The 27,858-nt window shown below is 37.5% G+C and overlaps 3 protein-coding genes across 9 annotated transcripts; 1 reads left to right on the top strand and 2 right to left on the bottom strand.

The window, feature by feature from the left end:
* Positions 1-92: 92 nt before the first annotated feature.
* atg5 (ATG5 autophagy related 5 homolog) lies at positions 93-17,457 on the bottom strand. 4 transcript variants are annotated; one of them, XM_079470145.1, is made up of 8 exons: positions 16,398-16,486; positions 15,879-16,035; positions 15,678-15,805; positions 14,526-14,604; positions 14,283-14,445; positions 13,795-13,889; positions 11,035-11,152; positions 93-3,987 (listed from the first exon to the last, which is right to left on the bottom strand). In XM_079470145.1, exons 2-8 carry the CDS (start codon positions 15,987-15,989, stop codon positions 3,851-3,853), a joined length of 831 nt encoding a protein of 276 aa, XP_079326271.1. In that variant the 5' UTR covers positions 15,990-16,035; positions 16,398-16,486; the 3' UTR covers positions 93-3,850. The 4 variants fall into 4 exon arrangements, with proteins under 4 accessions (XP_079326271.1, XP_079326270.1, XP_079326273.1 ...); XM_079470147.1 differs by lacking the exon at positions 16,398-16,486 and adding an exon at positions 17,405-17,457 and having other exon boundaries at positions 2,435-3,987; XM_079470146.1 differs by having other exon boundaries at positions 2,435-3,987; positions 16,432-16,498.
* On the top strand, positions 16,772-20,023 carry med18 (mediator of RNA polymerase II transcription, subunit 18 homolog (yeast)). Of its 4 annotated transcripts, none has more exons than XM_079470154.1 (3): positions 16,772-17,123; positions 17,792-17,902; positions 18,404-19,356. In XM_079470154.1, exons 2-3 carry the CDS (start codon positions 17,830-17,832, stop codon positions 18,955-18,957), a joined length of 627 nt encoding a protein of 208 aa, XP_079326280.1. In that variant the 5' UTR covers positions 16,772-17,123; positions 17,792-17,829; the 3' UTR covers positions 18,958-19,356. The 4 variants fall into 4 exon arrangements, with proteins under 4 accessions (XP_079326280.1, XP_079326281.1, XP_079326279.1 ...); XM_079470155.1 differs by lacking the exon at positions 16,772-17,123 and adding an exon at positions 17,444-17,728 and having other exon boundaries at positions 17,816-17,902; positions 18,404-19,494; XM_079470153.1 differs by lacking the exon at positions 16,772-17,123 and adding an exon at positions 17,454-17,671 and having other exon boundaries at positions 18,404-20,019.
* On the bottom strand, positions 19,660-25,150 carry sri (sorcin). Its single transcript, XM_079470156.1, has 8 exons — positions 24,753-25,150; positions 23,647-23,718; positions 23,169-23,238; positions 22,968-23,011; positions 22,708-22,855; positions 21,566-21,679; positions 21,351-21,409; positions 19,660-20,851 (listed from the first exon to the last, which is right to left on the bottom strand). The coding sequence occupies exons 1-8, from the start codon at positions 24,792-24,794 to the stop codon at positions 20,825-20,827; spliced, it is 576 nt and encodes a 191-aa protein (XP_079326282.1). The 5' UTR covers positions 24,795-25,150; the 3' UTR covers positions 19,660-20,824.
* Positions 25,151-27,858: the final 2,708 nt, after the last annotated feature.

Genomic DNA, 27,858 nt, shown 5'->3' with positions numbered 1-27,858 from the left:
AAGTTTCAGTAAAAGTATGTTTAACATAGGCCACTATTTTATTGTTGTGTTTTCAATAAATATTAATGAACCACAAACTAAGCATTCATTTTGAAGACCTTTGTTTATTATACAATGCGAGTATATCATCATATGTCTTATTAATTTTGATAACAAAGAGGAAATGCTTTTTGTTGAAAAAAATGGAATAATCGAAATGTCTAACTTTGGAAAACTGATCTCGCTTATCCCTCCAAAAATGTGCAGTTGCGCCCCGGTTAGAAGCATCATTCCTTATTTCTATGACATGTATAGTAGACTAACATGCATCAAGTTTTTGATCAAAGTAAGCAAATAACACGCAATGCATTCCATATCCATCGATCTAAATATATACCAATTCAATTATACATCTTTTAGTTTGTCAAGAAAATAGAAAAGCTGTTGTTTGAAAAGTGCATAGGCCTATGCGCATGAACTGCGTGCTCTCTGACCCTGGGGAATCCTTGAGCGGAATGACGTGGTAGGATATGTAAAAAAGAATAAAAAAATGTGAAATATATCAACATATAGCAGTAATGTAGTCCTTAAATGCAATGTATGTTATTAACAGCAAGAATTTGACAACAATTCGATCTGAACGTATTTATTAGTAGACGTCATTACTCCACCACCTGTGTGGCGTCATCAACTAGATTGCTGAACCAACTTGGTTCAAACGATTGATCTCCAACAGAGTTACTACGATTTCGGGAAACAGTCGTAACTACACCGTTAATTTAGCCAACGATGCATCTCACAACAGTGGTTAACCAGCGAGTTATGGCGTTGTTCAGGAAAACACTGATATGAAAGACATTTGATTAATGAATGACATACAACTTCGATTTTTTTGTACCAACTGGACGAAAAATATACTTTATAAAGCTCTATTCTTATGTTTGCCACCAAGGAGAAGCTTTTCTTTTGCAGGCTTTCATAATTGATTTATTATTTCAATGGCCCTTACTCGACTGAAACATAATCCCTTAGAAGTTTGCAAACTCCTTGTCCCATGCAGGTTTTGTTCCACATGAGCTGTATATGATATCATAATTACTAATTATAACTAATTATACAGGGAAAAAACACATATTGGACTCCCATAGCTTATATAACATCAATATAAATTTCATGTGTTCATGCATTCGTATAACAACAATGAAGCAGAAATATTAACTGTTGCATTTCACATGCTATTATTATACAGCGATCTGAAATGCTTGACCCTGATAGGTTAGTCTTGACATTCCAAAATATGTTACTGTATATGCAGTCCGATGTGAAGAATGACTGCAGATTGTCTATAGCCTGCCAGGATATCTTACCATTGCAACGCAGCACAAAAACTTTACTATTTGTGTAACTATCCGCATGTAGCAGCTCACTGAATAGCTGGTCTAAGTAAAAATGTGTAACAGGACATTGGCAACAACACTTCAGTAAGTGCACATGTGTAACAGGAATTATGTTACTACATTTTGTAACAACAATATATTCATAAAGTTTGTCCAATTCCTTGGTCTTCAATGTTGCAGTTACCAGTTTGGAATACAACAATAGCTTATGGAAATCATGAAGATTCCTATGTGCATGCCATGTATTTAACACATGATGAAAGGCATGACAAATGTTAAATCAATTCTACGGTTTCACCTTGTTATACCAGTGTAATGACATGGTGACCCTTTATATTGAGTGGACAGTTTCTGAGGAGTTACCGTGTAAGTACTGGTATAACAAGGTGAAACCTTAGTATTGACTCAACATTACTCATCAGAATCAGAAAAAGCTTTATAACCAAATAACACAAGCAATTTGACTTGGTGACAGGAGCTTAGTGCAGAAGAAAGTGTACACATGGTGCAAATATACATTGAGAATTAAGTAAAACAGTAATGCATTATATACAAAAGGTAAAAAGAAATCAGACAAAAAACAACATTGTTAAAATGATGTGTTATTTACAGGTTTAACCTATTGTTTCTACAATGTACCGTTTCCAGACATGTCATGCCTAGTCATGCCTTTAGTCATATGTTTAATCATCATGATTTCCATAAAGCGTCATTGTATTCCAAACTGGTAACTGCAACATTGAAGACTAAGGAATTGGACAAACCTCTGTGAATACATCGTTGTTACAAAATGCAGTTACATAATTCTTGTTACACATGTGCACTTACTGATGTGTTGATATCCCAGTTTACCACATTTGACCAAAATGACGTGTAAAACATTTCGAAATGGACCACTCTTATCATTATGGATGAGATCCTTGTAGAGAGTCTCTTTAGTAGTCTGATGTCTTTTTTTTACAGTAAAAGCAACCTGTGAGCAAAGTAAATGTAGTCACAGTTGGATCAGACAATGACCCTATAAAAGCCTAATAGAAATGAATAGAATATGCATGACAGATTATGACCATTTTGCATTTAATAACTTATTCAATGAATTTGTGCCAAGTTGTTTTGGGGGTAAAACAAAGAACCAGTATAAAATGTTTTGATCGACATGACATAATCAAATGATAATGTAAAAAAGACAATTGTAAATAACCAACTGCATACATAGCATTTACAGTATGTGCAAAACAACAAGAATTTGCTTTGCACAAGTGACTACATGATGTGGAAGGTGTTTTGACTGTAATTTGTGATCTGAACAATGAACTGAACCAACTGATAAAACTGCTAGATTACTTTTATTATTTGTAAAGAGAAGAGAGCTATAAATATTTTTTTTATTTAAATGTGCTTTGAGTATACCTAACAAAGACAAAAAAGCAAACACTGCAAGAAAATGTACAGTTCAACCATGCTAAATCATTCTTTATAGCATGTTATGAGATTTGAAAAGTTGCAGCATTTTCATTTCTGTAAGTTATTCAGTGTCACAGAAACAAAATAGTGCTGTTTAAATGTTCGTTTCAGGAAAAGTCTGCCGAGAAGACGTCTGATGGGGGGGTCAGCTCTGTGGTTTACCCCGTTCGGTCTATATGGGGTAAAACACTCACGGATTCCTCTAAACGAATAATCACTCTCATCTGTGTTTTGTCTGCAGTTCCACATCCCCCTAAACACATACAGCCACTCAGCCTACAGGCTGCACGGTACAAAAGTGTTTCTTTTGTCAGAAACGGAGAGATGTGTGAATGAGAATAACCCCAGGTGTATTATTTAGACGACGTGTCCACATCGAAGATCATATACATAAATGAAAACTCATTTCCAAGAAGATGGAAAAACCCTAACAAAAATGAGAAAAACTGAAACCCCTCTTCATCAGACAAACACCAACTTGATTCAGTCTATGACTAATCAGACTGGAAGCATCACCAAATGTATGCCAGAACCAGACACAGTGACGCATTAGACCCACAAGGTGCCTATATGACGACATACTCGCTAGCCCACAAATCATTAAGGCATTAAATTTAAACACAGAATCCCATCCTCATCATGTGACACATGATAAAACATTAATAATAAAGAGTCAACGCAGTTAGTAAATATCAAATGTAACACGAATGAAAACATTTCATAGCCTGAGGCTGAGAATGCAGTGTGAAGGGGGTACAATCGCATTAAGCTCGAGCAAGCATATGAATGGAAAAATGTCAAGACAGCAAATACACAGGACGCCCATTTGAGAGCTTTAAAATGAAATAATAACAATGTTGGGAAAGCATATTTATCTGTGCACATAATTCTGCTGTTTGATGACCACTGCTCAATAAGGCCACTGCAGCTGTGAGAATGAGATGATGGGTAGCGCCATCAGACCGCCTCTGAGGAAATTCATCATCAACGTTCAAATGGATTGTCTGAGTTCAGTCACTCGGTGCTGGGATGACGCTGATGTGGAGAAAGTTGTCCGGATGGCTTAAGTGTTCGCTTAACCACTGGATGGGTGTCTCCAGCAGGGGTTCGATACCGTGAATTATAATCTGATATCTCTTGGGTTCGTCTAGAGTGAGTGAGAGAAAAGGCACGGTTGGTTATCACAAAAATCAAAAAGAACTTTTACAGACTTTAACTTTTTCTCCTGCATAGGGATCTTGTGAAGGCTTTCTTTTGCAAGAGATCATTGCATGTCCTTAACCCTATTTGCACGAGATTATCTGGGGACCTTGTGTGATCATATTCCTTTCCTGTGATTTTACTCGAATTTACAGACTTGCATCCGATGCTGAAAATACATTTATCCTTCTCGTCTTCACACCGTATTTATTATTTAAAGACAGTAAAATGTGACATACGTTTTTTTTTTAATGTCGAAAAAAAGTCTAAAGACCGAGAAAGGGTTTCTAAAAAAAGGGTTACAAATATTACGACTGTTGCATCCCCCATGCCTGAAATTGCTTAGGGCCCCCAAATCGTCTACGACACACGTAACGGGACAAAGTTTTGGTGGAACAAGACGAAATATGCTAAATAGTAAAAGTTACCACTAATTAACCAATTAACAAACCTTAAAAGATGAAATTACTTTTTTTTGCATTAATCTACACTACATACACGATAATGACAAAACAAAAAAAACAGAAGCAATTTTATGGACATTTTAGACCTGTTTTAATTTTTTTTCTTTCCCATTAAATTATTTTTACATATATTCTCAACATGATTATCTTGTTATAATGCACAATGACAAAATGATCTCGACAGCTATTGTATGCGTATTCTTATGTCTAAATCATCACTTGCACAATGGATGGTTTAAACCAAATCAGATACATTATCTAGAATTCATTTGACCAAATGTAGTAATGAGTAGCTGTATTGTTGGAGGGGACACAGCATAATTACTGCTATTATTAAGCACTTCATCATTTAGAAATTGACCAAGTTCAAACTGTGCAGCTAGTAACACAGAAGGAAATGCTAAAGGCAGTAAGATTACCCTGTTGACCCATGGAGGTTAAATGGTTAATGCAGTTGGAGGAAAAAGGTTGGTTGACAGCAAGTAATGAGTAATAAGGACATCAGCATCTGCTCTGGCTGACCTTCTCACACCTGTGAAGTACATCACAATCTACTGGATCACTCTCAAAAACGGTGAAAATCTGTATGTTCTCAACCTTCAGATTAGCAACAAAGCATCTCTTAACTGAAATGTGGCTAAAGCATGTGGATAGCACCACACATGCGCACACATAAATAACGTCCATTCAATTTGCTCCATTTATCATGTGTCATGTGAGTGGTTGTAGCTCAGGGCTGGAGAGTTGAGGACACTGATAATGTGGGCGCAGGAAGGAACTTCCCATAATAATGCATTCTTTTGTTTATTAAATGAGTGGTTAAAAAGGCATGACCTCAGCTTTCCCTCTGAACTCTGTCAGCTAAATTATCTTCAACCAGATTGAAGTTAAATGTATCATTTGTGTTTTCGTAAGAGGTTAGTTTATACGGTCAAGAACATTTAAGGGGTTACTCCACCGAAAAATGAAAATTCCATTTCTTTTTTCCAATTTTGATATAGTTTTAGTCATAGTCTTGATGAAAATGCTATTTAGTTTTAGTTCATACAGTTTGGTACTTTTGGTCGGGAACAAAAAAAAGAAATAAACAAATCCTACCAAAGATATCCAACCCAACAGCTTACGTGTAAAGTCGCAACGTGATTGGACAGCTTTTATAATGTATATTTGAAAACTGAACTTACCGGAGATCCTAAACAATGCTGCGTGCGGCTTATACATGTTCAGTGTATGCCTGAACATATGAGGGTATTTTTAGCAAGCCGGTAACTCGCGAAGACCTCATGAAGTGTTTAAAGCAGTCAAAACGGTGGCAGGAATTCCTTCGTTACATGCGCAAGCACATATCGAATAATCACTCCTTTTATATTACCAGATCACTTGGTCGTATATTGTTATCACTTCCTGTTTTTGATTCAGTTCGTTGCCTTTGGTCCGTGTTGCGTTCACATTTAAATCGAACCGCGATAGATTTCGTTTGAAAGTGGACCGAGATCCATCTTTTCAGCATCCTCGGTCTGCTTGTTTGGTTGGCAGCGTTCACACTTACACAAATAAACCGCACAACAGAGCAATCGCACCAGAGTTCGTTTTAATCTAACCAAACATGGCATATATGAACACACCCTTAGACATATTTTAGTCTACCCATCCTTAAAGTTTTAGTCAACGAAATATTTAAAATATTTGAATCGGCTTAGATCTACAACATATTTAGTCTGCTAAAATCTAACTGGTTCAAACCAATTTACTAAAAGACTACAAAGACTGTTTTGACAATTCACTTTAGAATGAAATTAAACCAGGTTTCTGCTTTTTACCAAAAAGTTCGGCAACTCTTGGATATGCATTGTTGCAACACAGAGGATATAAGACCACGAGATCATTAGACCAATTCATTCAATCTCATTTGGACTCAATTAACTTAGTTCAAGGGCGAATTCATTCAGTCAACCAATGAGCTCACACTCAAACGCTATTGGCTTATGTCTCTCTAAAGAAAAGAGCAGCCCTCTTTTGTTTGAGACAGTCAAGAATGAGAAATGCCTTTCAAAATCACATACAGAAACTATATTATAGTTCTTTAATCGACGAGGGTCCGTTTAGGCCTTAAATATTGTAATGACTCTCTAACTAGTGAAATAAAAACATTGATCAACCGCGTGGAGAAATAGAACACGGGTTTCCCCTTCACCCAGAGACTTTTCTCTAGTGCTTATATGACATAAGCAGCACATGCGCGCAAGCTGATGTCCGCCGGGTGGGAGTCCGTGGGCAAAAAATATTTTCGTCTTGATTTTAGTAGTTCATGAAAATTTTCGTCAGTCTTCCAGAACACAAAATAAGGTCTGGGAGCTTTCTGAGTCCCCATGGACTGCAACCCAACCAACTTTCAAAGCACAGAAAGTGAGTAAAGACCTCGTTGAAATAGTTCATGTCACTCCAGTGGTTCAGCCTTAATTATATAAAGCAACAAGGATACTTTTTGTGTGCAAACAAACAAAATCCTGACTTGCGTATTAGTTTCCAACGTTCGTTCACCTCCTCGCTCTATATAAGTATTAATACTCAATTTCACAAGTAATTAGCTGTGTATAAGGTTAGACTTTATCTTTTTTATTTGAGTGTGTCATATAAATAAAGGTACTATTTACTCTAAAATAGAGGCGAATTCTGCAAATTGTTAACTCAATTTTATTGAGTAGGTTTAGTTTTTAGAGCATATTTAGCCGTAAGAAAGATTTAAAGAAAAAGTTTTTAATTAAAAACTATAAATTAACAATCTATATTTGATTTACATAAAACAGACTAATGCTCTGGACCTGTATGTATAAAGCTTCACAGAAATGCTCTTAAGAGTATTCTCAATGTTTGATTTAAGTGTCAAAAATTGTAGACTTTAAGAGTAAGACACTTTAATAAAGGAAACTAAAGGCAACTTTCAAGTTGACTGATTCTTTAAAGTCCCCGCGAATCGGATGTTGCGATAATTTTTACGACTGTATTGTGACGCATTTCAGAGTAAACTGGAATTTTAAATGAGAAAAATAGTAGGCGTGGCTTGTGTTTTAAACTGCGATATTATTGGATGTATTAAAACAGCCGTTGCATTTTGAAATGGAACTGGTAGCAGACTGACAGTTGAAGGGGAGGAGTAAACGGATGCTCCGCCAAAGCTGTCTTACATACATCATTTAAGATGGATATTCACTAGAAGGCGGATGGGAATTCTCAGATTTAATGGAATGTTATGAAGGCACGTGAATTTTAAAAAGAGAATGACCAACGTTGATAAACTATTCACTAAACACTGCAATATGTCATGAACAGATAGGAATAGTAAATTTTATTTTCACTTGGACTTAAAGTACTGACTTTCAAACAGAGATGCAAAAGTAAAAAAAAATTCTTTGCATTATGTGCAAAAATATTACAAATTTGTTTCCATTTTTGGGTCGATTTCACACACTTAATTTAAACAAGTAAGCTGCTGAATCACATACTTCTAAATAGCTGTAAAGACCTCAGCTGCAAATCTTTACAAATGGATAAAACATTTTTATATTGCTATATATTATACCATTAACTCCCTTTCATCATATCATTCCGACACATTGTTTCTTTATTGAAAAGCCCATGATCTTTGTCTCTCTACTACCATAAACTGTTATGAACCACACTTATTCTAAAGTCTAGAAAAATGAGTAAAATGATGTCATTCGTAGAATTTTCACACACTTAAGACTACATTTTAACTCTAAGATGTGTTATACATACGGCCCCTGTTTTATATGTGCCCACTGTATAGCTGTCTGTATGTATTGTGCGTTGTTGTTTTCTTATGTATATAGTGTCAAATTTTTGCACGGGAAATTCAATCAACATCAGAACTCTTTTTCGTCAGTTATGACAGACACCCACTGGTCCTAGCATAAATTACTACTATAGGCATTTCCTACAGTATATTCTTTCGTTAGACCAATAGATCACTGCTGCAATCCAATAACTGTCAAACACTTCAAACAGATTCACATTTCAAGGTTCCAGTTCCAACACTGAGAAGTCCATGTTTATCTAAAAAATTGGTTTTAATAGCCAGGGTACAAATAGATAATTTAACATAAATCTGTTAAAACTCCCAAATCTGTTAAAAATACTGGAAATATTTCAGGTTCAATATGTATAGAATTATTTGTCCCATTTGTTTCAGTGTTGTAAGAGTTCTACAAAAAAATGTAAAGAAGTTTAAGTAACAATTTATTTTACAGCGCCCTTGTTACACGTGCTACATGTATTTCCTATAGTATCTACTATAAGTTATGCTTAATTATATGTAACTGACACTAAACCTAACCCTATAGTAAGCACATGTAGTTCATTTTAATACTCAATACTTAAATGTATAATAACACTGTAACACAGGCACTGTAAAATGTGCGCTATTCCCATTCCATCATTGTTACATTAAATAAACAGATTATTAGCCTGGATTTTATTCCACCTGTGTCATTTGCAGTTGAAGGCTTTGCTCTAAACCCACAACATTCAGTCAAATCTAAATCAAAGAAATAATGAAAGCAATATGTGTAGCTGTTTATCAGTCTGGTACATTTTGAGAAAAAAATGGTTTAACTTCTAAATCAGGGAGCAAGACCCCTCCTTTCCCACATTTACAGCGTAGGTAAGTGCCACCTGAAAGTCAACCCACAACAGTTAAGTACTGGTGTGGGTGGTCTTGCTGAAGGTTTCCTCCCTAGTAGTTGTGGGTTGACATGAAAAGCTGATGGGTGGTGCTTGCAATACATTTATTTGAAATAATACCACCATTCACCTATTTACTTAAAAATGTCCCAAGGCCTAACTTTTCATCTCATGCAAATTAGCGAGAGGTTTTGAAATATACTTTTTCGACATATAAAAACGTTGCCTTATCACGAAAAGCATAGGAAAGACATCACAACATTCTAAGACAATTCTAAAACATTTCACTGGGCGTCTATGAAACGTACATTTAAATTTGTGTATTTGGCAGACGCTTTTATTCAAAGAGACTTACATTGCATTATACTATACATTTGTTATTATGTGCAATCTCTGGGATCGAACCCATGACCTTGGCATTGCTAGCCATGCTTTAACCACTGAGCTACAGGAAAGCCCAAAACATATTTGTCTACAATACAACACTGCAATGAACTTACATGTGAGTGCAACTTTTCTGGTCGCATGTGATCTGTATTTGTGGGAAACCCCCCTTTATTTCAACTGTAACATTACTGGAGAAGTCATCTGTGATATAACACCACCATTGACATACTGCTTTCATACTCACTGCACAGCTGCACCTTTTTACAGATGTTAAAATGATAAATGATTGACACAGCAAATACAACAACAGGCTTGTATCATCTTGAAACAGAAATAACTCAGCCATGGAAATGAATCAGGTGCCGTATGTGAAAAGCATATTTTACTCTTATACCTAGACTTATTAATAAATCAAGCGTATAGCGTTAGTTCTGGAGTCAAACTTGCATTAGCTGATCCTCATCTACCTATAGAAATATGATGCTATTGCAGCAAATTACCACCCTCTGTCCCCAACTCCACCACATATTTACCATCAAGACTTGTCTTTCTATTATTCCTTTTCATTAAACTCAATTATGTGTTACACTTAAATATCATTACGAACTAATGACATCTGTTTGTTCTGTTCTATTTACCCTTGGGGGGGTACTTGCTGCACTCTCTGCTCTTATTCATGCTGGCTGCATGGATAGGCAGGGAGTTTTTCCCAGAACAGAACCATATCGCTATCTAAACTGTCTGCTGATGGTCAATCATTTTTGACAATAGTGATCCTGTCAAAATGTGATTCAAAAAGGTTCCTAAGGTGGTGTTTTTATTAGCCCGTTGTCATACAAAAACGCATGTCACATGATGATCACAAATGATCTGCTTATGGCATCTGACCGAGGTTGTATCCCCTTATTGGTGCTGCTAGACCTTAGTGGTCCATTCAACACCATTGACCACAGCATGCTCCTACATAGACTCGGAAACTATGTCGGCATTAAGGGAATAGCTTTGAAATGGCTTAGATTTTTATTATCCGACAGTTTTCAATATGTAGCAATAAACAATGAGGTGTAATGCAAATCAAATAATTTTTTTCTCGCTGTAATCTCAGGCTGTCTTCTGTTATCAAAGCATATCTCACATGAATGAAAACAGAGGAAAGCAGACACTGGAGGAAGACAAAGTGCCACTTTCTCCTTAATCGTACCACCAGGTCTTCAAACAAAGCAAGCAGTTATCGAATCAGGTCGGTAGCCGCACAGATGTGCTCTGCCATGCAGGTAGCTCCACAATCAGGTGCTCCGCTTGTCACTGCTATTGTCAGCTTATCTACTTCCTCTCGGGATGGTCCCTGTTTTGACTGTGGATTTCATTCACACAACCCTGATATTTTGTTATTTTGATCCCCTTTCTTCACGATTTGCTTTTATAAAGAGACTACAACTTACCCTCCACACATATGGCAGCAGGAAACAGCTCCTGTAGCAGGTCTCCTAGCGTGAACGGGTTACCCTCTGGAGACACGGGGCGGAAAAGCTTTTGAATAAATGGCCTCTCACTCATTGTCTAAAATGAGACAGATATGAAACCTATTAAATACAGTCACAATGTATTTTCTTTACCTTAAATACTTACATTAAAATCTAGAACTTTCCTACACGGAATAAAGATACTTGAGTAAATGTAATAAAGAACTTGATTTTTAATGTACTTAAGTATAAAAGGTAAAAAAAACATTTTAATCCACTACATTTCTGTAAATTCTTTCTACAGTATGTGTTACAACTCTTTTTTTTTAACAAACTTTTTACAAAGAAAAAACTGTATTATGTAATAAATGTTCTTGGAAATACAATTGAGAGCAAAAATACTTCACTCCTGTCCACGCCTGGAAGTGTTTGGTCATATTTAGATTTTAAAAAACATGATGTGTTATGATGTGTAACATTTTTTGTATAGTCCTTTTCTATTATCTCTGTTTCACAGGAGCTGTTCAGACAATATTTTAGTACAAGACAATAATATCTTTATCTGTTAGAAAACTAAGGTGACTGTGGCAAGGTTCATAAACCAGTTAAAAACACAAACTATCTAGAAGATTCTAGATGAAAAGTTGCAATAACAGTAACACAAGTTCATTACAATCATTAGTTTGACGTGATAGGCTATACAGTATTTTACACAAAATGTAAAACATAGAAAGAAATAAGCAAACTGTACTATTATGTTACCCTAACATCCTTCACAGGATTTCACCCAAAAATTTTGAAAAAGTGTAAAAAAAGAAGATGTAAAGTAAATGAATAGCTGCAGTCCCTCAAATAAAAAGAGGACCACCAGCAAAGCCCACCATAATACTACATTCTCAATGTCAAACATGCTTTTCCTAAAAACACCTGTATCAACAAATTTCCTTTACATTACTTTAAAACAAGGTATGACATGTTTAGAGGCATTCATTTTTACTGACAGTTTACTCTTATTTTTCAAATTCAACATTTAATGGTTACAGATGCATAACCACGTTTTTTTATTAACAGAAAATGATTACTGTAAAACAAAACTATTTCTTCGTTTTACTACACATGAATATTCTGTCAGTCATTTTTTGGTCATTTGAGAAGATCTAGTAGACCATCTAATTGTTTTTCTTTCAGAATGTTTTATTTTAACTCTGTTTAAATTACAACATATAATGCACTCAAACAAATCGGGACGTATTACGGTAGTAAGACTTTCAGCAGAAAAAGCAATGAAATACATAATACGTTCCTATTTAAACATTGTGTTTTGTTCAAGGTCGAGAACACAGTTATCTTTATTATGATAATATTATGCGTTACCGAATTGTATGTTTTCTAATTCAACTCTTACTGCCATGATGTTTCAGTGGTTTCGTGAGAATGACCCACTTAAAAGTGACTGCATCTCAGTGTTCTGACCAAGACCTCTGTACTTCTTATCTTTAAGAAACAACCTTGTTTCTTTTTACGACCAAACAAAATCACCAAAGCACATTCAAGTTCAGTGTTACTATTCTATTCAAACACATCTCGAAGTAATAATTACTAAAACTAAAGGTGTCAGCATTTTAAACCTGCATGGTGGGGTGTAATGTTCAGAATAACTGGAAGAGATGGTAAGTAAATTAACAGCTGGCAGTCACAGCGTTGTCTTTCCTTTAACCTTGAACAAGCAGCCGAGGTGTCGAATGCTGGACAGGATCCAGTTTTCACACACAACTTGCAAGCGGTCGGTAACACAAGGTATCATTCTTTTAGATCTGGACCACAGTGGCTTACAGCAGCATGACAATAGGAGTCAATCTTGGTGCTGTGAACACAACGGCTCAGGTATAGCAGCTGACACCGGCTCTGTCAGGTCTCAGGAAAAGAAGGTGTCTCAGAACGCTGCGATCACGTTACCAGAAAAACTGACTCACTGATCACTTGCACCAGGATGATCTCCTGAGTCAGAGAGGAGAGAGTGTGACAAGTGACAGCAACTTCATTGCTTTTTGAAAAGGCTTCATTAATTATTGACCCCAGCATTATCCAAAAGGCCTCTGATACTGATGAGAAGTGTGATACGCTGGCTGCCGACACTTTCTTTTCAACTCCCCTGACACCCTAGCTGGCAAAGCAGCACATGAACCGCAGAACAGACATCATTAGCCTTTCTCCAGAAGCAAAAGGCCAGAGAAGATGCATTCTCAGGTCTCGCCCATGATTAGAGGCTACTCTTCAGAGAATGGAAACAACTGTGCTTTAGGTTTTATTGTGTGTTTCACACAAAATTCTTATTATAGGGCAATTGGTACCCTTGTGCCTCCTCTCAATCCAGGTATTAAGAGTTTTTCACATATTAAGTCAAAACGGATACAATGAAAAACAAATACATCACAAAGTCAGTTCAGACATTGAAACTTTCCAAACATTTGAAACTGTCACCAAATTAAAGGTTCAAGATATTCATGTTTGTAAACATTTCTGAGTAACTTAAAATTTTAAGGATGACTCAGGTGAAAGTCTGTCCGACCTACAAAAATGAACATGTACATCTCAACATGCTAGCAGTAATATGTAACTATCTAATCTTTCAGTAATCCTGGCTGGTAATAATTTCTAATACATCCTCATCAATCTTAATTTTGACAAGATGGAATTTGAAGTCAACAGTGTTACATAAAGGAAAAAACAATGAAATACCTGATATATTCTAAAAGGAATGTAGCGGAAGCCTCCCTCTTCAGTGGGGTACTCCATGAGTTTACGATTAATTGCCCAGAACTGGTCAAATTTATCTAAAAAAAAACACATTCAAAAACAAACATTTAATTAAGAGTTATCCAATGTCTTCTTTTAGAAATTGTTTCCATTAACGTTCAAATTAACTCCCGACTCTACCTAATGTATGTCACAACTCACATACTCATTTTGACATTCACAATGAACAGACAAAGCCTATGGTTTTGATGGGTTAAGGCTAAAATACACTACAAGACCAGATTTTCAGTCTGGACTTGTTGCAGAACGTCTGTGTCAGTCTGCAGATTTTATCAGTTAGTGTGTTTTTATCTGAAACTCTCAAAAAGTCTGCAAGTGTATGATATCTAGTTAAAAATAAATCTGTTCAGATTTGAAAAGTCTTGCAGTGTATTCCAGCCATTAGCTTTAAAGAGTTCATGAGTTCTCACCGTTCTGAAGACCCATCCACAGCTGTTTATGGTCTTTCTTCTGCATCTCATTGATGACCTGACCCTTGTGTTTAAGAGCATCAGCCTCTTTAATGCAAGACATAAAATGGGCTTCTATCACAGAGTTTGATGGGCAGTGAAGCAATTCATGTTCTGGGAAGTTCTACAAAACAAAGCAAAATACAACTGTAGCATATTAAAGCGCTCATGACTAGGGTCAAATGAATAACGCAGTCCACACACCTTAAAGTGCACAGTGATATTCCACGGGAGAGCTGTGTTTGAAGCATGAAGGTCAAACAACACACCAATGGGGTAGTGCCTTAAAAATGACAAGATCATATTTACAGTCCATAAAGTAAAACACTCCACCATCAGCAAAACAATGTATGCCTCACATGGTTGATGCAAGTGCCACAGAGCATATAAAGCACAAATTCAGACACTTGTCTGCCACCTAGTGCTGCAACAGAGCAATACACTACTCACACCTGAAACCTGAATTTATGTTTTCTGGGTTCAAACCCAGGGAACACACATACTGATATATGTGATAAAAATTGACTTGAGTGCACTGTGTATACACCAAATGTATAAATGTAAAATAAATCAATTAATTTTAAAATATCTTATTGAAGTACTATGAGTGATGGGTTTTCTTTGGAATAACGAACAATGGTTGCCTTTACATTTCCATATAAACATTTGCCAGACACTTCCATCCACAGCAATTTACACAGAGTTCAAGATATACGATTCAGGACAGGTGCCCAGGGAGTATCATTGGTGTTCTAAGAAATCACGCTTGTAACAACACTGAACTGAGTAAAGCCTATCCTCCCACTGTTTAAATGGGATACTTCACCCAAAAATGAAAATTCTGTCATCATTTTCTCACCTTCGAGTTGTTCCAAATCTGTATACGTTTCTTTGTTTTGAGAGATATTTGGAAGAATGCTTATAACCAGACAGATTTTGACACCCACTGACTACCAAAGTAGGAACAAATACAACGGTAGTCAAAAGTGCATCAGAACTGTTTGCTGTCCTACATTCTTCAAAATGTCTTATTTTGTGTTCAACACAACAAAGAAATGATAAAGTAATTTTTCCTACTATGGGAGTCAATGGGGGCAAGATATGTTTGGTCATAAACATTCTTCCAAATATCTTTCTGTGTTCATCACAGCAAAGAAATGTCTACAGATTTGGATCCACTCGAATGTGAGTATGTCTAGGTGAAGTATCCCTGTAACATTTCCTTGACAAGTTTTATTTTCTATAAATACATGAATTTGTCGTTTTAGCATGGAAAGTTGACGTCACTGAAATGGTCACGAATTTCTCACTTTTCAGAACAAATGTTTGTAACACACAGCATTTAATACCACATACCATTTAAGTGGTGTTCCTTCATACTCAAACCACATCTCCTCCACGTCCTCTGCCTTCATTACTTTGAGAAAATGTTTCTTGACTTTATCAGTAACTAGTGTCAGGTAGCTGACCCGTGGGAGTAGAAGCTGAAAGAAGATTAACACGGATCAGACTAAATGAAACCAATAATTGCAGAAATGTGTCTTGGTCTTAGCTTACATAGTAAGGTTCTGCTTCTCTCTCTGTAATCTCTTCAGGGGACAATGTGAAACAGGCCGGTATCTTTCCAAACCAAACATCTCTCAGCACGTCCTTGTCATCTGCCATCATCTGCTTCCTCCAGGTGACACATACAAGGCCTTATTGAGTTATGGATCTGTTGAGGACGCAGACAGTGAGCATCGGCATAATATTTGAAAACAGAAACTTCCGCCTAACACACTCGTGTAATTAAAGGACAAGAGGAAGCGAACCGACCAACGATCATAAACTGCGAGTTTACACAAATCGAATCAGATTTATTTAACGATCGAATTATCTCTAAATATAAACAGTTGTTTAATGCAAGCAGAGTACTGTGAGGTATCGTCTGCAGTACAGAAAACACCGATAGACTTTCACTTAAAGACATATAAATATAAATGTGTATTTTTGATAATTGTTCCTATTCCTTAAGATTCCTTTGTAACTATTACAAGGGTCATGTGGTAACAAATTCATTACGCAGTGTTTACTAACAATGATTACACCAACAGAAAACACATATTCGCACTTGAGATCACTTCCGAACTCCAACGACAGCCTTCGATAGCAGCCGCGTTCATAATAAAAGTCCCAACAAGTTTCAAAATAAAGTTGGACCGTTTTATCCATATAGTCAATATGTTTCTTTAATTTGCAATCGTATCAGCGGTTAATAAATCCATAGTATTATATTATAAAGATGCTAGTAACCTCACCACTGTACACTATACAGAATCTTAGATCCTATCAATTAATGAAGTATCGCCTTGGCGTCAAAGACATAATATAATACCTAGAACCGGCGTTGGCGGATGCTACGCTCCTGCAATACGTCAACGGCGCCGCCATATTAGGTAGGGCAAAAGCCCACTGAACCCAATACAAGTGAACGGGAGAGCTGCGCTTTTTGTCATTAAAAGCACAGTCGCGTTTGCATTTCAAGGGTTTACGATATACGTAGAGTACAAATGTATCATTGTACTAGTTAATTAATATATCCATAGTTATACTTTTAAACTAATCGTTGTCATACGGAATTATGAAATGTAGCCTACATTAACCGTGTCTGTTATTCATGGGAATCCATTAGATGGCACAGTGTCTAGTGATATGTAACGGATATGCTAGACAAGCAACAGAATACAATAACCTCACGTTGCAGTGTTAGTCGAGAATAAACACAGACATGTTGAGATTGTTCGATCAAATCGACCACCTAAGGTAAAATGATTTAATTTACATCATTTACATATTGTCAAAAATATTTTAACTGGGGAAAAGGCTTTTTCTGTCATCATTTTATAATAAAAAATAATATTTTACGCACGGCGTTGACGTACTATCTAGCGGGCAGTGGCCTGTTGTTTATGGTTAAAATTAGTGGCTAGAGGGATACAAGTGCGGCTACCACAACCCTAAACCTAGCCAGCAAAAATAATACAAATATAGTTATAAACTGATGTTAGCGTGACAGAAATTATGCGGTATTGAAGTGTGCATACCTTCTAGCTTAAACCCGATGTTACGGACCCCAGTACAGCAGGTGGCGATATGCAACTAAACATATTGGTTGCGACCCGCCATTAAAAGAGAGAGAAATGCTGCGCAGGCGCGGTCTGACGCGCCCCGTGAATTGTTGATTTGAACGTTAACCGCAATTTAATCGGCGTAATAATCGATTTCTTTACCGTTTTAACCATTGTTCATATAATGATAGGCTGTTTTACTATTATTCAAGTTATTCTTTATATTGGCAAATTGTCTTTTTTGTAAGTTTCCTCCAGCAGTGCTATTTTGTCCACATTGCAGTTAATATAACAGTCACTGTAAGTTACCTGTCTTAAAGTTTGATATTTACCCGCCGATCTTTTTATCGCACGTGTTAAAAGGCTGGATTTGATCAATTCGAACAGAGAAATACAAAAGTATGGAGGCTCCACCGGTCTCTGTGATGCCCGTGACGGGTGGCGCCATCAATATGATGGAGTACTTGCTGCAAGGTAAACAAACTCATTATCACTGTACATTATGCACATAGTTATATCCAGATTCTACATAAAAGTACAACGGTTTTGGATATCCGATTCCGCCACTGTACTGTACTGTAATTCACAGATGTTTACTATTAAAACAATTTAGATTGATGTATTATGTTTTGGGTTTAATTCAGCCAGATAACATCCCATCAATTGAAATCCCAATAAATTTTCCCACCAATACAGTCCCCATAATAACCATGAAATCCATTCACTTTTCTGTGTGTGACTGTTTCTACTTGGACAGGGTGTACTATAGTAAAACAAAAGTATGTGTATTTAATAAAACATATTAAATTTTTTACACGCTTATGTGCTGTAACGTAACTAGTGCTGGTGATCGCTCATTTTTGTATGTACTGAAGTGTGTTGTAAGAATTAAAAAACACTCTTTTCAAGTAAGGATTAGACATGCGGTTGTAGCTTAACTGTAAAACTGATGTTGATTTCTCCACTGGGGCACAGGCAGTGTATTGGATCAGTCCCTGGAGAGTCTCCTACATCGACTGAGAGGTCTGTGTGATGACATGGAGCCCGAGAACTTTGCCGACCATGAGTTGGTCTATCTTCTGAGGGGTCAGCAGGGCAACCCGTTCATCCTCCGTGCCCGTCGTTCTCTCCTTCAACCTACCTCACCTTGGCACCTACGCTATCTGGGCCAGCCCGAGGTTGGGGACAAGAGCCGCCACGCCCTGGTTCGAAACTGTGTGGATGTGGCTGCATCACACAGTTTACCAGACTTTCTCAATGAGATGGGTTTCCGCATGGACCACGAGTTTGCAGCCAAGGGCCACGTGTTCCGCAAGGGGCAGATGAAAATAGTGGTGAGCAAACTCTCCCGTGTGCTGGTGCCAGGTAACTTGGAGAACACGGAGCCCCTCTCTTTGTCATATCTGGTTGAGCTGAGTGTGCTGGCACCAGCGGGACAGGACACTGTGTCGGAGGATATGAAGAGCTTTGCAGAGCAGCTGAAACCTCTAGTGCATCTGGAGAAGATCGACCCCAAACGTCTAATGTAGTGCACTTACGACTGAGGAGTTTAACAGATACTGTAGACAAAGATGCTTATATTAGGCGACAGCTGTAAAAGTGTAAAACATATTTGTTTTGTGTCTATTCTTATTCTTATAGCCCTCCCATTTTGTTTATGGACATGGTCACCCTCATGATTCAGTTTTCAGAAATATTGATTTCTGTTTTAGTCCAGATGATAAGCCACAGATCGTCTTCTATATTCTTGCATTCTGTACTAAACTAAGGTCTTATTTTAATTGTGCTGATATGCATTGCTGATTTTCTAGATTATAAAATTCTTTATTACGTTTTCACAACAAAGATCCACATACTGCAAATGCAAGCTCTTAACACTCTATATTAATCTTTATTTAGCCGTGCAAAATTCAATAAATGCAACTTTGAAGAACTCTTCGCTTAAAGACTTGCTTTGAAATTAAATTGCCTCTGTAATGAAGTGTGCAAACACATGCGCGCGCACACACAAACACACTTTATTTTTTTAAACATTACTTGGACCAAACAATAAATAAAATGCAGTCAAAATAGGTTTAGTATATATGGAAATTCCTTCAATACTGTTTGCAAAGCTTCCCAGGTTGAGACCTTATGAAGCTGGATGATAAAATGCCGAGTGTACGATTTTGCTAATTCCTATTTTGAAGATATAGAGTTAATTTATTTTGGATACATTAAGCTATAACATAATTCCCACAGTTACAAGTGATGATAAACTTTCGATCAGTATTGTACATGTTTACGTAAAATACTCCTTTTGTGAAATTATTCCCACATTTTGAATAAATGGGACAAACTGGTCAAAATAAAAAAAATGCAGATGTTTGCAGATCTCAAATACTGCAGAAAAGACAAGTTCATGAAAAAGTTTAAACAACACAGTGCTAATGTTTTTAAATGAATATGTGATGGAATATGCCTTTCATGTAGACTTTCATGCTGCTGTTGGGTGACTGTCACTCCTGAGGTTTGTTTCTGTTCAAATTTAACAGACGCTGGACTGGAAATGCCACAATACATGCAGAAATGCTGATTAAAGAAAAAGCTGGAGTGCGTGTATGTGTGTTGAAAACTAAACAGAACTTAAACGTTTTCCCTTTTTCTCAACCGCATTTGTCTAACATTTGAATACAGTTTACGTATTCAGATGCGTTACCTCTCAAACCCTTCCCCCTCTCTAAATCTTCTCACTTCGGTTTAGTTTGGATTCATGTATGTTTAATATGTCTGACAGTGGAATATCCTATAGGGCCCATGATTCTTTATTTCTATTTTACATTATTTTTTTAATTCTCCCCATCAACACTGTAATGACAACTTTCTAAGAATCTGAATCATGCAGTGTTTACATAAAAATACATCTGAGCTAACCGTCAACAATATACTGTTTATAACTAAAACATTTTTAGTGTGTCAGAGACACGGTTAAAGTATAAATTAATATATTACTACACTTTGTATTCCGATTAATGTAATTAACTAGCAAAATATAAAGTAATGAATAAATAATAAAACTGTAACAAAGACAGATGTTAAACCAGATTTTAGATGTAAAAACATGTTTTAATTAAGGATAAACAAATAGAAACCTAGAACCAGAACTCATAAGCATTACAGCAACAAAGAGTCATGGATACATCATTTGGAAAAATAGGACAACAAAACAATTGACAATTGTTGACAAGAGCCCGAAAGAATAGAGGATTGACTGAAATGTGTTTAAAATGAATGCTTTATATGCGTAAAAACTGATTAAAGCTAAAACTATGTATATCAAAATTATACATATTAGTATAGTAGTCATATTAGTGTAGTCTTTCAGATCGGGGAAAACGGGCATCATGGATCCTTCTTTTAGATGCTCATCGTACACTGAATAAACTGTGAGAAGATAAAATATAGAAATACAATAATTCATCAAATTAAAACATGTCATCTTTTTTCTTTTTACTTTTTTTGCTGCAGTAGTGTAATTCTATTAATTTATTAAATCCGCTTTCTCAGAAACATTAGCATTGTTATACATTTTCTGGTGTAATTTGTTTACTCCACAGATTCTTGTTTGGACTGAGATTCTTTTGAATAAAAACACAGCAGAAAGCCTAGGGGGAGTTTATCAACAGCTTATAAACCCTCGCTGTAAGAATACAAAATATTGTTGATTATGTCCAAAAATAAAAAAGATATCAAAATTTAAACAAGCCCTTACATAAAAATTTACATCTTTCATATACAAAGGGTGTGTCCTCCGGAGCAGAGCTGTTGAGATCGAGGGTTGTAACTTTCATATTCAACGGCTCTGCTCTGGAGGTCACGTTGTCCTCTAAAGCAAGCAGCCTTCGAAATGAGACACAGCTACGTTTATATTTTAAATACTTACATCATCATATTGAAATGCTGCCATTCCCTGTTGGGCCTGGTCCCTCTTTCTGAACAGATCTGATTACAGGACAGTTTTACAATAAATGGATCATCTTTCTAATTTATTCAACTCATTTTATCCTTCCAATGGATTAACATTTATTTATGTGAAGAACCCTATTTACATACAGAATATAAATCACAGAGATATTGAAAAAGTAGAGAAGAACTTACCAGTCATGCTCCTCAGTTTGACACAGCATGCAACATAATCATCAAATGAGATCTTTCCATTAGAGCTGAAACGCCTTATTACACAGCTCATGGTTTGAGGACTTAACCTGTATCCTGCACAACATCACAACAAATAATCATAAAATTCACATTCAATTTACACGAAAAATGGTTTTGATGGTGCTCGGGAGCTTTCTGAATCCGGCCCATAGGCAGCAACACAACTGCCTTTCAAAGCGCAGAATGCACGTTATGTTGCGGTCTACGGGTGGGTGTTAGAAAGCTCCCGTATCCCATCAAAACTATCGAAACTCAAAACGAAAGTCTGACTGTGCGTTCACACCAGATGTGAATGAAGCATTAAGCGTGAGTGATTTACATGTTAATTCAATGCAAAGACGCGATAGACATTCTGAGGCGCTATTCACGCGAATGATCCCTATTTATTCATACTGTTTTTATTACATTTATTACATTCAGGCTGGGAGATATTTGTTTTTTGCAGCTGTGTGAATATACTTTAAGTATTTTACACACAATCACAGAGAGAAGAAGACCTTTGTTACTACAGCAGTAAAGACTAGGCTAATGTATATTGGCTCAAATTACTGTAATATTAAAGAGATCCATTACAGGGAGAAATGACAACAAGTATTGGGGCTCTTATGGGACACCTAAAATATCCTGATGTTGTTGTATTAGATAACAATACAGTATAAAGACATCACAAACATTGTTGGGTGTGCCTCATAAATGCTTACATACATGTAGAGAGATGTAAAAATATTTTAATCATATACAGTAGGTCACTACAGTGAGCAGCTACCAAAAAGCCATTTCTTGCTCGAGTATGGGTTCTGATGCCATAGCTGCACATTAACTGCTAAAGGAGAAACAGCGCAACCTTCTTTACAACTTGACTTGACAATGTCATCTCTTTAAATGTCTATCCAGATCGACTGGAATATTTTACTAAATGATTTGAAGATACAAACTTTGGTGCCAGCAAGTACTGTTAAAGGAAGAATCCCGTTGTAAATGTTTTTACAATTGTATTTTGTTATTGTGAACATTTTATGGCGGTCCATCTTGTTTAAATAAAGGGAAATTAAATAAAAGTGTATGCAGACATATTGCTTTACCCAAAGAGGAGACAGCCTGGTTCATTTCCTGCGAGTCAACTGTGCCACTCATATCTCTGTCGATGCTCATGAAGTGCTGCTTCCATCCACTAAGTACTGCCCACAACTCCTTAAACTCATTGAAACCCATGGACCAAGACATGTCTCTCTGATGAGCAGCTAAGTTATGTGAGATAACAGTTTTAATTCAATTATAAATAACAGGTATTCCAACATCAGTGCACTGTACATTATTTGTCTCAGTGCCTCAGTAAGGATACATCAAGCATGCTGATCATCAGTCTACATGTCTCAAGGTTGAAAGCTGTAAAACATTGAAAGTGTGGAAAAAATGTTACAGATTTGATTCATTTAACTAGAGCATATCTCTAAAATCTATTTAAAATTCTAACCGTAATCCTAAATGATGAGAAATGGACTATGAATAACAAATAAATAAAAACACGGATATGAACTCTTACGTCTGTAGCCACCAGAGAAGTTGGCCTGAGTCAGGCAAGTTTGAAGTTCCTCTGCAGATATTTGACCATCCTGATTTAAACAACAAAATTATAAATATTATCTTATGAATATACTTCAATATAAATATTGTACTTTTGCTTTTTACTTTTGAATTGGAATTCCAAATACAAAGCATTGTATGTTGTTTTGTTTATCACCAAACCCGAAAGTCTTTAGAACACTTTTGGAACAGATGATATCACATTCGTTTTTTTATAAAGTATGTGCATTATTTTGAAGCTCGAGAAAAGATCAGAACTTTACACTGCCATTTCACCTTGAAAATCGGTGAAAAGCCATAAGGGGGTTTTGACTGATCATGAGGGGGAATAAAGACATTTGGGATGAACAATTACAGAGGCAGACAGTCTGTACAACACAATCTATTGCTCATTTCTAAACAATAACTTTGGTAGAGCAAATTAGAGACCGTCTTACCTGACCAGCAACTGCAGCAAAGTATCCATACAGAGGGTCCTGCTGCTGTTGTCCAGGAAATCCCCCTCCATACTACAGGGGAAATAGGAAAGAGGCTGGATTTAGTCCCAAACATGACCAATTGTTCATAACATTGTGACATCTCATAAAAAAGCACAACGTTCATTGTGGTTTGTGGTGAAATAAACACTTTGTTAGGTACATGTAGACTCATCTCTTACTCTCTCAAAGTACAATCCTCCCTACTTCTGCATATTATGCAAATGAGATATGAGATACCAGTGACACTTTCTCTTTAACCATTTTCAAGCTTTGGTTTTGGGATGTGAGAGGAGAGAAGAATGGGGAGATGACCACAAGCCTCGAACATGGGTCACCTTAAGCATCACCCAAATATAAAGTGTCTAATTTCTTTAAATAACAGAACAATTAAACCTGATGAATACAAAAATGTGTTAGGTTTTAGTTCCCCACACAAATTAAAATAGCCTATTGTATGCAAGGCCATGTAGAGAAGAGGTTTGAGATTTGTTGTCTGTTAGTTAAGTTTCAACAAGTTGCGTTTGGACAAAAGTGCGTTCTTATTCTTGTAATAATTTATTCTACATTTTTGTGGAGGTGTGTGGTTGGGGGCGATTAACCGACAAACTGCGTGATTTGTAGCGTCTCCACCGCGGTTAGAAGCAAAATCATACCGTCACAGCCCTAGGGCGACATTCTTTGGACCCTAGGCACACCTGCTTCTACTTAACTTATTTGGTCATAAGAAGAAACCTGAACAAATATCGCTTGCAGCTATTTCTTGTATGCTTTTTCTGTACCAATATAAAGGGCTGCATGTGCGGAAATAAACGAGTGATAGAGTTTGTCGCAAATATTGTTCTCAGAGCTCTGCTGAGAACACAACACTATTTTTTATATTTTTACACTGTAGGCCTAGTATACACATTAACAGTGTGTATCTTAGTGACACACCCAGTTCAAGTTACAGTATCAGTCTGTGCATTACATATGGGTGTGTTTAATGCATCTGCGTTAAATGCTAAAGTTGAACAGTTCGTTTATACAATTCGTTTCGTCAACAGGACAGTGGCGTAAGATCTTACCCCGACGGGACCAGCTGGTGCACCATATCCCTGAAAATTCATGTTCGACGGGGATCTTCACTTCGATTCTTTCGCTTGGGATGATATTGTGTGCCGATTAGCAAGCGTTCACTACGGTTCCAGACAACCAGATGCTCTGGTTAAAGTGCCTGAATCCCCGCCTTCTTCCGGTATGGAAGTGGCATTTACATCAAATATTCCGGGGAAAACAAATGATAATCTTATAGAATAAAATGTACTACACAAAAAACTACAGTCCGTTATTTTGTCTACTGTCACATGTAAACATACTTATGAAGCATTGAATGAATTAAAACAATGTCTTGTTGTAATGGACTGTTTAGAAACAGCTCAACATTGCCTACTCGCGACATCTGCTGTTACACATGTGTAAACACACCACAGTGCATGTCGCTGCTCTCTGTAAAATATATGAGCCTTTTTTATCTTTATTTATTTATTAGTATTCATTTATTTATGTAGAAGTTATGCACTGTATTTAAGGTTTATTTTTACGGTAATTTATACTGTTTATTACGTATTTAAAATGTGACTATATGTTTATCTTTGACAGTAAAATTTCGATTAGATCAGCTAGCAGAAGTAACTCATTTCTTTGCACATGTCGAAGTGTTTATTTCTAAAGGAAATACTATGTAAAAGTTGTATTGGTGGTCAGTGTGGGTGCTTGCCCTTATCGAGTCAGCAGGGAAGTTACATCATTTTTACATTCTTTGCGTGGCCGTGTGTATGTTTATCAGAGTCAATATGACTCTAAACAAATAACTTAATAACATAAATAAATAAAATAAAACCAGCATTCTAGCAAGCGAGAAAACAGTCGCATAGCAACATAAACCTCCCAGACAGTGATGGAGAGTCAGTAGTGTAGATGGAGCCTCGTGAAGCTTTGAAGCTTTTTAGTGCTTCACAAAACGGTTCATTTCTCGAGGCTTCATTTGGTCACAATGCCATCTGGTGGCCAAAGAGTGTAAAACAAGCACATACATTACAGATGTGCGTGATGTTGTCTGTGATACACTGTATATTGCGTCCGTTAAGGCCTAGAAATAACTGTGAAGAAAAACCTCACTGAACCACTCAGGCGGAAGCGAGGCTTCAGACGTCATCTATGGCGTCATTGACCTTAAGCAATAAAAGCCCTTCACTAAAAAGCTTTCAGGATTACACGACACACGCTCCGAAGCCTCGGCACAGAACGTAACATCATGAACAGTCAGAGATGTTGCTTTTGTACTACCGAAGTGATTCGGAAAAGCTTTTCAAACCAGAGCTCGACTAGAGCCTGGAGTCATAAAATGTTTCACACAACTGACCAACGCAAAAATAAATGAAAATAAAATAGAAGGAATAAATGAATGAATCTGTCATGATTCCGCTATCATGTCATATTTATTCTTGGTCTTACAGCGGAGTCATGGCATAGCCTTGGGTTTTGTGTGAGAAAGACATGGCTTTGTTTTGATTCTGACTTGCCATGTGCTTTCTCGTGTCTCGTCAGTGTTTCCCGCCCTTCTGTCTCGTTAACCTTCCCTGAGTGTTTCAGTACCCACACCTGCCCATTGTTATCTCCTTTGTTAGTTTTCCTATAAGATGCCCTCATGTCTATTGTCTTGTGCTTGTTCGTTGTACTTGTTCCCTTGGTCATGTTCAGAGTTCCCGGTGTGTTGTATGTATACGCCTGGTTAAGATTCCTAGTAGTTTTGTTTTTGCCCCCCATGTGGGAAGTGTTTGGTTTCAGTTTTTGTATTTAGTTTGAGTAGTGTTTTCCCCCATTGTGGGTGGTTGTTTTGTTTTATTAAAAGTCTTGTTAACCTCTTCACCAACGCTGCCTACCCACTTGCTGTTTGGGTTCCATCAGGGGGATCATGGGACGCGGGAGTTTGCCAGGGCGTTTTCTTCGGTGGCGAGGGATACAGAGTTCGGTGATGCAGAATTAAAGGTGATCTTTGATGGCTGCTTCACCAACCGTCTCACGCCATCGGAGAAGATGCTTAAGCCCCTGGGGTTTGACGATATGGTCAGGTTTGTGATCAACCGGGACGAGGCCAGAGTTCCAGTCGGGGTACCCGCCCCATTGGCTAGCGTCCCGGAGGATTGCGTCCTGACTGTCGCCGCCCCGGGGGACTCAGCTCCGCCCGGCTCGAGCTCCGCGGCTACTGTTCCGCTTGGCGGCATTCGCGGTGAGTGGGGGAGGGGGGATTCGGGGACTGTGTCTGCTGACTCCTTGGGCACTGATCTTCGCCCGGGCTCCACTACTCCGGGACAGATGTCCACCAGCCCGAAGGGTCGTGTCCTGCAGGTTGGGGTTTTGGGCATCGCCACGCCCTCCGCTCCACCACCTTCTGCCTCCCCACCCGCAGTCAGCCTGGGTGCCAAACGGGGAAGGCAGGAATCCTGGGGGTCCTCTTCGGAGGCCTCCAATCCGGAGCCAGACCTGCCCTTCGTCTCCTTCCTTCGGCCAACCACCGGACGGGTGGCGCGATTAATAAGGAAAAGGCAAAGGAGGAGGTCACAGAAGCAAGCCCAGATGGGCTTATGTCATGATTCCGCTATCATGTCATGTTTATTCTTGGTCTTACAGCGGAGTCATGGCATAGCCTTAGGCTTTGTGTGAGAAAGACATGGCTTTGTTTTGATTCTGACTTGCCATGTGCTTTCTCGTGTCTCGTCAGTGTTTCCCGCCCTTCTGTCTCGTTAACCTTCCCTGAGTGTTTCAGTACCCACCCAGTACATGCCCATTGTTATCTCCTTTGTTAGTTTTCCTATAAGATGCCCTCATGTCTATTGTCTTGTGCTTGTTCGTTGTACTTGTTCCCTTGGTCATGTTCAGAGTTCCCGATGTGTTGTATGTATACTCCTGGTTAAGATTCCTAGTAGTTTTGTTTTTGCCCCCCATGTGGGAAGTGTTTGGTTTCAGTTTTTGTATTTAGTTTGAGTAGTGTTTTCCCCCATTGTGGGTGGTTGTTTTATTAAAAGTCTTGTTAACCCCTTCACCAACGCTGCCTGCAATTGGGTTCTTCCACCACGTTCCATGACAGAATCAGTATACGAAGTTCATGACAAAAATCTGTTCCAATGCATA

This window comes from Barbatula barbatula (genome assembly GCF_947034865.1).
Source record: "Barbatula barbatula genome assembly, chromosome: 12".
NCBI classification, from domain to species: Eukaryota; Metazoa; Chordata; class Actinopteri; order Cypriniformes; family Nemacheilidae; genus Barbatula; species Barbatula barbatula.
Note: the sequence above shows the minus strand (reverse complement) of the source record. Positions and strands in the feature narration are given on the sequence as shown.

What these genes read in the sequence shown, in the direction of transcription:
- sri (XM_079470156.1), bottom strand. Translation starts at nt 24,794, where the DNA reads ATGAATTTTCAGGGATATGGTGCACCAGCTGGTCCCGTCGGG. An exon ending in CACCAGCTGGTCCCGTCGGG is followed by an intron (nt 23,719 to 24,752) that starts GTAAGATCTTAC and finishes TTTCCCCTGTAG; the next exon opens with TATGGAGGGGGATTTCCTGG. An exon ending in CAAACTGAGGAGCATGACTG is followed by an intron (nt 21,410 to 21,565) that starts GTAAGTTCTTCT and finishes TCCTGTAATCAG; the next exon opens with ATCTGTTCAGAAAGAGGGAC.
- atg5 (XM_079470147.1), bottom strand. Translation starts at nt 15,989, where the DNA reads ATGATGGCAGATGACAAGGACGTGCTGAGAGATGTTTGGTTTGGAAAG. An exon ending in ATATCACTGTGCACTTTAAG is followed by an intron (nt 14,446 to 14,525) that starts GTGTGTGGACTG and finishes TTTGTTTTGTAG; the next exon opens with AACTTCCCAGAACATGAATT. An exon ending in TTCCTTTTAGAATATATCAG is followed by an intron (nt 11,153 to 13,794) that starts GTATTTCATTGT and finishes GTCTCATTTTAG; the next exon opens with ACAATGAGTGAGAGGCCATT.
- med18 (XM_079470152.1), top strand. Translation starts at nt 17,830, where the DNA reads ATGGAGGCTCCACCGGTCTCTGTGATGCCCGTGACGGGTGGCGCCATC. An exon ending in GATGGAGTACTTGCTGCAAG is followed by an intron (nt 17,903 to 18,403) that starts GTAAACAAACTC and finishes ACTGGGGCACAG; the next exon opens with GCAGTGTATTGGATCAGTCC.